A 10,308-nucleotide genomic window follows, 5' to 3' on the forward strand; every position below is an offset into this window, starting at 1 on the left:
GAGAGCAGTGGAGTTGCAACCACATCTCTTCAAAGAGATGCGATTTGGGGCTGCATTAATAGAAGTATAGCTTCCAAATCGCGTGAGGTCCTGGTTCCTCTCTATTCGGCCCTGGTTAGGCCTCATCTAGAGTATTGCATCCAGTTCTGGCCTCCACACTTCAAGAAGGACGCAGACAAGCTGGAGCGTGTTCAGAGGAGGGCAACCAGGATGATCAGGGGTCTGGAAACAAAGCCCTATGAAGAGAGACTGAAAGAACTGGGCATGTTTCGCGTGGAGAAGAGAAGATGGAGGGGAGACATGACAGCACTCTTCAAATACTTGAAAGGTTGTCACAGAGAGGAGAGCCAGGACCTCTTCTCGATCAGCCCAGAGTGCGGGACACAGAATCATGGACTCAAGTGACAGGAAGCTAGATTCCACCTGGACATCAGGAAAAACTTCCTGACTGTTAGAGCAGTACGACAATGGAACCAGTGATCTAGGGAGGTGGTGGGCTCTCCTACCCTAGAGTCATTCAGGAGGCAGCTGGACAAGCATCTGTCAGGGCTGCTTTAGGGTGGATTCCTGCATTGAGCAGGGGGTTGGACTCAATGGCCTTGTGGGCCCCCTCCAACTCTGCTATTCTATGATTCTATGAAAGCAGGAGTTGCAATTCCCATCCCTGGCAGTCCTTGTATTTATCCCACTCGCCTGCCTGCTAGTTTCTCTGTCGTCTTTTTTTTGTTTTGTTTTCGGCCCTGTTTTCCTTGAAGGATCACCGCTGAGTGGCAGAACACCTGCGTTGCCTGAGGAAGATTTCTCCTTCAATTCCTGGATCTCTAGTTAGGGCTGGAAAAGATCCCTGTCTGAAACCCTGGAGGGCCGCTGCAAGTCAGTGTTGACCAGCCTTCCCCCCAGATTTTTTTTACTTCAATTCCCATCAACCCCAGCCAGCATGGCCAGTGGTCTGGAATTCTGCGAGTTGTTGTCCAAAACATCTGGTGGGCCCTAGGTTGGGAAAGGTTGGTTTAGATGAACCCAAAGTCTGGCCTTGGACGGCAGCTTCCTCTTGTATGCTGTGATTCCTTCACTTTTCTTGCCCTCGTGTCCATGTTTTTTATGCCCTCTCCTTCAGCCACGTTTCCTCCTTGGCCCTCAGGAGGGGTCGTAGCTCATTGGTAGACTAGACGCTATCACTGGCTGGGGATTTCTGGGAGTTGTAGTCCAGCACCTCTTGAGGGCACCAGGTTGGGGAAGCTTGCTTGGCTGCTTAGGGACCTGCTTGGTCTGGAACTGCTTACACGCTGTGATCCAAGCTTTCTCTGTGTGGCTTTGCTGCTTCCTCTGTTTCCCCGGGCCTCTGTCTGCATGCCAAGTGTGCAGCAGAGAGCCCCTGTGGCAAGAAGGATTATGCACAGGGATGACTGGAGCAGGCGCACCAGCCTTCAGAGGGGCTCACTGCCTGAGGAGGTCTTGCTGAGAGCAAGGAATGGGAGATGTCCCTTCCCACGGGGTGGGAGGGTGGTGGTGGTGAGAGCCAACCTCGTCCCACTGGAGGAGCGGAGGAGGGCGAGGGACCCGGTCTTCTCTGGCAGAGGCCAGTCCCTGGTTGAGAAGCGGACGTGGTGCCCTTGGTGGAAAGATTCCCGGTGGAACATCATTGTGGATGGAGGACAGCTGCTGTGAAATTGCCTCATGGTTTACCCCACTACAGAGAATAAGTTCACAGGGAGTAAGTTCCTTTTCCCCCCTCTTGAAATTGGAAGCACCCAGGACAACCGCAGGAAATGAAGAGGCCCCAGGTCAGGGCCAGCCTTGCCCAAGCTGGTGCCCTCCAGATGTGCTGGACAACGACTCCCAGAATCCCCCTGCCAGCTGCACAACACATCTGGGGACCCCCAAGCTGGGCAAGGCTGGATTAGACCATGACTGCGTGTGGCAGTTGTTGGGAAGCTGTGGAGGCTGGCTGGCCTTTGACTCTTGGTTTTGAGGCCTGTGCGTTTTGCATGCCATCCAGCATGGCAAGGCTTAAGAAACAGAAAGCATCTTCCTAGCCCTCATTGTTCTCAGTGAGTCAGTGTTTGTGGGCCCTTGCTTTGTGGAGAAGCGCCTGGGGAGGTGCAACAGATACCAGCTCGAAGCAGGGGATCCGGCAAGAAGCCCAGGTCTTCGCACTGGCCACAGAATGTGTAGATTTCTGTTGTTGTTGTTGAAGTTGAAGTTGTTAGTTGCTGGGTGGGGGGTGCTGGAAATTGTTGTCTGGAGGGCACCTGGTTGGGAAAGGCTGACATAGATGTATGTGTTTATGTGTTGGGATGTCCCAAAAACAGGATTTGGGGAAGGGCCTGGTGCCAGTGTTTGGCATTTCATCAGGCCAGGGAAAGCTTCCCTTTCTCCGTCCTCTGGCAGCCTGCCCCAATGCTGAAGATGGCTGCCACCCTGTGCCAGTTCAAAGAACAGCAGCCTTGGCTAAAATAGCGGTGGAAGCTGGGCTTATTCCTTGCGTTGGCAGCTTGGTGATTTTGAGGGCTGGAAGGTGAAGGAAATTCGAAAAGGATGGGTTAGGACGTGCCTGTTTCATATGGGAGGCTAGGCTATGGCAGCTTGCACTCCGAGTCTCTACAGACCCTGGCTGGGCTTCTCCAACATATCGTGGTTAAGGGACCTTGCGGAGCTGCGAGCCAAACGTGATGAAGACGGGTAAGGCCCTGTTGGGAGCGCTCAGAGAAAGGGCTGGAAAACGAAGCAGCTCTTGTCGTCATGCCGTTATATCAGGGTTATGCGGCCACGCTTCAGAATACTGTGTCCGTTTCTGATCACCCCAAAATAATACTATGTATTGGGTGGAAAGAGTGGATAGAAATGTATATATGTGGGTTTTTTACCTTTCATAGTACTAGAACTTCAGGGTCATCCAGAGTCAGGGTTGGTTGTAGGTTCAGGGCAGATGGAAGAAAGTCCTTCAAACACAGCACCGTGAATGTCTGGCAGCTTCTGCTACTACCTTAGATGGGTTTAAAAGAGATCAGACAAATTGATGATGGAGGTGGAGGAGTCTTCGGGGAAGGGAATCCCAACAGAAGCCCTGTTTGGAAGCAGCCTGCTTCCAAATACAGGAGGCTGGGGGACAAACGCGGGGTCGCCATTGCCTTTGTGACTTGCTGGTGAGTCCTCAGAAGCGCCTGGCTGGTGGCTGTCAAAACGGCTGGATCGCTTCTCTGAGCCAACACGGCTGCCGTTTCATTCTTACGGAGAGAGACGTTTGTAGTCTTGGTTGTGAGGCTTGCTGCTGTTCTCGATTGCCTGAACTCTGTATCAGGTGTGTGTACCTGTGTATGGAGAACATCACACTCTTTGCTGTGTCCTGAATGTCCTCTTCTGCACCCACCCTCCAAGTCTGCATGCTTCTTTGTCATGATTATTTACTCGTCAAGGGGCCGTCAGTTTGATGGGCAGGCTGTGCTGGCGGAAGAGGCTGCCTGCCTGCCTTCGCTGCCCTCTCTCAGCAGTAGCTCTGCCTCCTGTTGAAAGAGAGGAGAGGGAGAGGGAGAGGGGCCGTGGTTCAGTGCTAGAGCCCTTCTTTGTAGGCAGAAGGTCCTGGGCTCCATCTCCAGCAGCCTCTCCAGGTAGGGTAGGAAAGAATCCTGCCTGAATCCCTGGAAGAGCTGTTGCTGCCAGTCAGTGTTGACAACACTGGGCAAGATGGATCAAGGCATCAGTATTTATTTATTTTATTTATTTAAAATATTTATATCCCACCCTATATCAATAAGATCTCAGGGCGGCGTACAGATAAAAGCATACAGTATAAAAACAGTAAATATACACAGCTAAAAACAAATTAAACCATAAACCAAGTTAAAACAATATATAATTTAAAAGCGGTAAAACTATTAAAACAGTTAAAACAATGTGCCTAGTGAATTCAACCATTAAAAGCTTTGTTTAAAAGCCATGTTTTCACTTGCCGCCAGAATAAAATCAGCTTTGGCGCCAGTCGGGCCTCCAAGGGGAGGGCATTCCGCAGTTGGGGAGCCACCACAGAGAAAGCCCTCTCCCTTGTCCCATCATAGCGTATATGTGGCATTGGTGGGATGCGGAGAAGGGCTCCTCCAACAGATCTGAGGTTTCAGGCAGACATATATAAGGGGAGGCGCTCCCTCAAGTATCGCGGTCCCAAGCCGTTTAGGGCTTTAAATGTCATTACCAACACCTTGAATTCCGACCAGAAGTGTATCGGCAGCCAATATAAGGCATCTTCCTATATTCCTGGAGGGGAAGGGAGCCCTACTTGGGCCAGGCTGTATCTTCTGCTCTGGATCCAAGTAAGTCACTCAGATGGGGGAAAAATATTTTGGAAACTTGATTGAAAAATACAAGAAGCAGCCCTTAAGCTGCCGCACACCCTTTTTTCTTTCAGGAGTAAATGTTTAGGGTGCCAAACGCCAGGAGAGTGTTCAGAAGAGGGATCATAGAATCTTAGAATAGCAGAGTTGGAAGGGGCCTACAAGGCCATCGAGTCCACCCCCCTTGCTCAATGCAGGAATCCACCCTAAAGCATCCCTGACAGGTGGTTGTCCAGCTGCCTCTTGAAGGCCTCTAGTGTGGGAGAGCCCACCACCTCCCTAGGTAACTGGTTCCATTGTCATACTGCTCTTAACAGGAAGTTTTTCCTGATGTCCAGCTGGAATCTGGCTTCCTTTAACTTGAGCCCGTTATTCCGTGTCCTGCACTCTGGGAGGATCGAGAAGAGATCCTGGCCCTCCTCTGTGTGACAACCTTTCAAGTATTGGGAGAGTGCTCTCATGTCTCCCCTCAATCTTCTCTTCTCCAGGCTAAAATCCAACAGAAATCCTACTTAGAGTAGATCCATCAAAACAAATAGGAGTTTCAGATTTCTGTGGCAGGAGAAGTAGGGTTTGAATTGCTGGCAACAGAGACTTCTCTCCCCCTCTAAATATATATATTGCTCAAAAATACATTCTCTCTGGCTTTTAATTGAAAAGGGTTGTTGGTATTTGTTGCTGTTAAATATTTGGAATTATATTTTAATGTTAGAAATTACCTACCATCCAAATAATTTCATGGAAACAGTCATTTCCAGTGTCGGTTATTCTGAGACAATGTTCTATGCAACTGTGAAGCAAAATTGAGAATAACCCTACATGTGAGATGCTGCTGTCACTGGTTGCTTGAGATTGATGCTGTAAATTCGTTTTCCATCTATGTCAGTTGGGGACTTCTGTGCTTGCTCTTAGGGCATAAGAGAGCTTCAGGTATTGGGAAGTATAGAAATGCAGTAAGTAAATAAATCTTCAGTTGATGTCCGTTGGGTACTGCTCTGCGTGTTCTTCGTGTATGAGCAGCTGTCTGCTGCACCATGAACTCCTAATGTTACCTTCCTCTTCGCAGTTGTGGCTGGGGTGGCACTACAAAGAACGAGGGAGGCGTTGTGTTTTGGGAATATAGCGATGCCTGTGAGCCTTGAGAGTCCATGAGATGGCATACGTACCCCTCCCTTGGGAAAATTTTGTATGCTTTTTAACGTTCACTGTTTTTAACTTTTGTAAACCGCCCAGAGAGCTTCGGGTATGGGGCGGTATATAAATTTAATAAATAAATAAATAAATAAATAAATTGGGTTTGTTTCTGCAGAGAGTACACCTGGTAAACACACTTGGGCTGTCCCCGTGAGCTGCAGGCGTGCTCCTAACGCACGGGCAGTGTAGGGCCAGAGCTGGCAGGGCAGTCACTGTGGGGGCATCCCTCTCTGGACAGTGGACGAACGGCGGAAGGGGTTTGCTGACTCATTGGCCTGGTTCATGCGCCACAGTAAGCCGGCTGCGGGGGCTCCTGAGATGTGTGCCACCTGCCATTTTGTACCCGAAAGCCGCATCGGGGGTGGGGCACGGCTTGTGCTGTGCAGACCTGGGCATTGTGGCTTATCTGAGGATTAAATAACCCCCGGCCAACCCTTGAACAACCCTCAAGTAACCCATGACGCCTGGGTTCGCACAGCACGACGAGCTTCCCCCCGGCCACCGCATCCCCTGGGGCTTGCATGTTCAGGATTGCAGCGTGTGTGCATCTCGGCGCCCTGCAAGCGAAGTGGCGCTTCCATTCTTGACATTGGCCCGTTGGGAAGAAGGTTGCCCAGCTACGACACTTGGCCACAGTGGCAAACCCGGGTTGCCCAAGAAGCCGGTGTTCCGTGTGGCACAAAGCCAGAGCCTCTCATCCTTGCTGGATTCCCCCACGTGACCCTCTCTTATGGCTCTCCTTTTCCGGCCAGGTGGAAGAGGAGCTTCAGGAGCAGGAATTCCTTGACCGCTGTTTCCAGGAGATGCTGGATGAAGAAGACCAGGATTGGTTCATTCCGTCCCGCGATCTGCCCCAGGGCGTCGGACAGCTTCAGCAGCAGCTGAACGGGCTCTCAGTCAACGAGAACACCCACAGCCATGTATCGGAAGACATTTTGGTGAGCGGCGGGGGTTGGCAAGGGAGGCCGGGAGGGAAGGGGGAGTTGGGACAGGACAGGGCACAAGGCGGAAAGGAGCCAGCCACGTTTTCGTGCCTTTTGCAGGGGAAGAGATGCATAAAGACGAGGGGTGGGGGTGAAGCGGGAAGGGGCAACGCCAGGTTTTCCAGTCGTGGGCAAGGGTGATCAATCAATCAATCAATCAATGAGGAGCTGTGGAATATTGCACTTACTCTTAATCAATTTATATCCTGCCCTTCAATGTAAAACAAACTCCGTTTTTTTCTGGGGCGGCTTAAAAACGATCGGCCGCCTTCTCCCCTGCTGATCCTTGAGGTCCTCTGGTGAGGCCCCTCCTGGGTTTGCAGCCCGCCCCCCTGCGGTCCCCTCCGCAGTCTTTCAGAGCAGGGCGTTTAGGGTGGCAGCCCCCACTGTGTGGAATAGCCTTCCCCCTGAGAGGAGACAGGTGCCAACCCTGAAGCCTGGCATCTCTGGAGGGCACCAACTTAGGGAAGTCATAGCCAGTCCGGGATCAGTGACCCTGTTCTGCTTTTGATTTTCCGCTTACGTTTTTCCCATCCCAGGGCTTGACACAAGTTTTCTGTAAACTTCCCACCCCACCATCACCCTGAACACTAATGCTGTTCAGAATATTCAGTTACAGGCCACAGAAGCGCAGCCGAAGTCACCCCGGGGGGGGGGGGGGGCGGGAGTGTTAGACGCACATATTTTTTTTTGCTGATGTGACTTCGGCTGCGCTTCTGTGACATATAACTGAATATTCTCAGGCGTCACAGAATAGCTCTCAAACAGGAAGAAGACGACTGCTCTGGAGCGGGAAAAGGGCCGGAAGCGGGTGGTCTGGAAGGCAGGCGTTGGGGTGTGCGGAGGGGAGGCCACGTCAGGCTGGGGCGTTGAGTACCCAGGCCGCAGCCCTGCTGACCCGTCTCCCCTTCTCCCTTTCAGAGCAAAAGCACCTTAAACCCCGACGCCAAGGAGTTCGTCCCCGGAGTGAAGTACTGAAGCTTCCGGCAAACTTCGCACAGACATTTTTTTGCCCTGGATGGGTGGGTGGGTGGGTGGGTGGGGGATGTGGGGGGAGTGGGACCCGCAAGCAGTGGTGGGAAAGAGACTCTTCACGGGCACCTCTGTGGGCCTCTTAAGCTACTTAATCCCTCTTTTTCTTGCTGCATCGGGACATTTTGAGACAAACTGACAAGAAGTCATACCCACCACGGGACGGGGACCGGGGACAACGGATCCAGAGGGGGCGCCTTCTTCTTCTCCCCCGCTTTCCGTTAAACAGCGAAGAGCCTCACCCAGCCACCAGCAGGGCCTTCTGCCCGCGCCCCTCATCCGCCCGCCTGCCCGCCCCTTCACTGAGTGTGCTTTGGACACTTCGCAGGGGCCCTGCTGCCAGGCGGGCCCCGGGGCCCCGGATGTCTGTTCTCGGTGGAAGTTTTCACGCTTGGCAGGCCAGCTCTGCCCCAGCCGGCCGTGCGCTTCTGCTCCTCCTCCTCCTCCTCCTCCTCCTCCTCCTGGCTTTCGGTTAGCCCCTTCCTCTGCTCTCTTTTGCTCGGGCCAGTGGCCGTTCCAGCAGGTGAGGTTGCTGCTTTTGTGGGCTGCAGGCTTCAAGCTGCGCTGCGCCCACTGCCACCGCCACCACTTCTTGGGGCTCGAGGGTGGGAAGCCTGAGCATTTGGGGCTTGTGCTTGAACCCTCTCCCCCTCCAGCTCATGGCCGCCTCCTGCTGGCTGCTGAGGACTGTAGCCCTCCCTCAGAGGAGGTAGTGATGCCCCAGGACGTTCCGGAGTTCTTGATCCATGGGGGTGGCCAGGTGATCTTGGGCAGGAGCCCACCATGAACAATTTTCTATCCCTCCCGACTTTCTCTGCTTTCTATCCCTCCTCCCTCCTCCCCCTCAAAATATCATAATCTGGAACGACAGGGTACTTTCCTCTGCCTGGCAGCTGCTCGATCGATACAGGTGGGCACTTCCCCGGACGTGATGTAGACCTTTCTCGGGGGGCCATTTCCAGGCTTGCGTGGGGAGTGGGTCAGGGTTCCTGGGGCTCATGGGTTTCTCTGTGCTTCCTTTGCGTCCCAGCCACAAAGTAGTTTGAAAGCTGCAGGGGCCAAAAGCAGCGACCGGGCTCATTCATGGGAGCAGAGCAATCTCTCCCTTCCGTGCAGCAAGCTGGGTCCCGTCCCCCCCGAAGGGCTTACAGAAAGCCCTGCCAAGGTGGTAGGACCTGGGGTGGCCTCCCTCCTGCCGTGCCTCCTCCCAAGAGCAGAGTCAAGGCGGGGCAAAGGAAAGGACCAGCAGCCTGCCGACTTGGAAAGGCCCCTCCAGTGCGCGTCATCCTCTACTTCAGTGCAATCTGGTAGACGGGGGAGGGCTGGGAGTTGCTCTCCCTGCAGTTCACACCAAACTCACTCAATCAGAGAGAGAGAGAGAGAGAGGAAAGACTCCTCTTACTCCTCCTCCTCCCCCACCGCACCCTGTTCCCAAGCTGCACCTCCCCTGCGCCCTGCCAGCAGAGGCTAAAATGAACCCATTGGGTTGGAGTATTTTGGGATTGCCGCAGTCATCTTTACATCAGGCCAGACCCTGGGGGGGGGGGGTTGGGAGAAGTTGCCTTCTGCCTCAAAGGGGGACAGGTCAGGGTCCAGAGGAGTCCAGCTCCCCGTCAGAATTGGGCCACTTTCTGGGCCCCTGGCTGAGACAGACGCGTCCCTTCCGCTCCTTCCCCGAAGAGTTTTCTGTCTCTGGGGCAATGGGACACCCCACCCCACCCCACCCCACCCCGGGGACAGCTAGCCCAGCCAGCATTCACTTGCTCTCAAAGCCAGTCCCTAACCCAGGTGGGGACCATGTGGCCCTCCAGCTGTTGTAGCACTGCAGCTCCCACCAGCCTTTGCTTAGCCCATGCTGAGGCATGGTGGGAGTTGTAGTCCAACAACAGCTGGAGCACCGCACACACCCTCTCCCCAGCCCAAAAGCAAGTAACTGGCAGAGGCAGAGGCTGTGGCCGAAGGGACCCTCTTCACTTCCTCCTCCTCTGCTTAAAAATCCGGTTCCTGCTCAACTTCCCAGCTTTGCCTGGGGGCATCTTGACGCTTTTATGCGTTGAGACTCCGATCAAGTGAGCTAGCCTGAAGGGGCCCAGCCTGCAGCCGGTGTGCTTTTCACGAAGAGTGGCATTTCAGTTGGCCAGAGAGCCAGCCCTGCCCTGGGCCCTCATCTCCCAGGATTCCTTGTGCAGGGGGGGGGGGTTCACAAAGCACCCGCCCATTGGCTGAATCCACTCTGGAGAGCTGCCTTCTGCTGCACCTAATCGAGACTCACGTAGCCCTGTGGCTCCTCGGAGCATGCGCAGAGTAAAGATTGAGCTGGCTACTTCCCAATCTCCCCTCCCCCCAGCTCCTGGGCAGGGACAGAGAACTCAAGTGGAGCTTGGAGAGGCTAGATCTCCGTCTCTCCCCCCCCCCTTTTCTTGCATTTTGAGGGAGGGGAATGGGGTTGGGGGCAGGGAGCTGGCTGGAATACTGGAACTGCTGGCCTTCGCTCTGCTTTGGAGCTCCCCCAAACGGATGGGTCATCTATAATCCTGATTCCCCCCCCCCCCCGGCCATGCTACAAGCTTATTAATTAAATAATCTGCAGGATAGTTAGAGCAGACGTGTGGGGCCATATCCTATCCCTTCCCTCCTCCTTTTCTTTCCCTCCACTTCCCTCCCCCCCCCTTTTTTTTTGCAGCCTCCGGTTTCTTTCTGAGGAAGTCTTCGCAATTATGTGCTGTCCATTTTTACAACAACGCATTCTTAAATAAATTGGTTTTGAGCTG

At 53.6% G+C, this 10,308-nt stretch overlaps 1 protein-coding gene across 1 annotated transcript in view; it reads left to right on the plus strand.

Moving 5' to 3' along the window:
* PAIP2B (poly(A) binding protein interacting protein 2B) overlaps positions 1-7,533 on the plus strand; it is a 39,911-nt gene extending 32,378 nt beyond the window's left edge. The window contains exons 3-4 of the mRNA XM_063135863.1: positions 6,275-6,460; positions 7,427-7,533. Coding sequence (XP_062991933.1) covers positions 6,275-6,460; positions 7,427-7,483 — 243 coding nt within the window. The 3' untranslated portion in view covers positions 7,484-7,533. The remainder of the gene's footprint in view (positions 1-6,274; positions 6,461-7,426) is intronic.
* Positions 7,534-10,308: the final 2,775 nt, after the last annotated feature.

The sequence above is a fragment of the Elgaria multicarinata genome, chromosome 10 (assembly GCF_023053635.1).
Source record: "Elgaria multicarinata webbii isolate HBS135686 ecotype San Diego chromosome 10, rElgMul1.1.pri, whole genome shotgun sequence".
Taxonomy (NCBI): domain Eukaryota; kingdom Metazoa; phylum Chordata; class Lepidosauria; order Squamata; family Anguidae; genus Elgaria; species Elgaria multicarinata.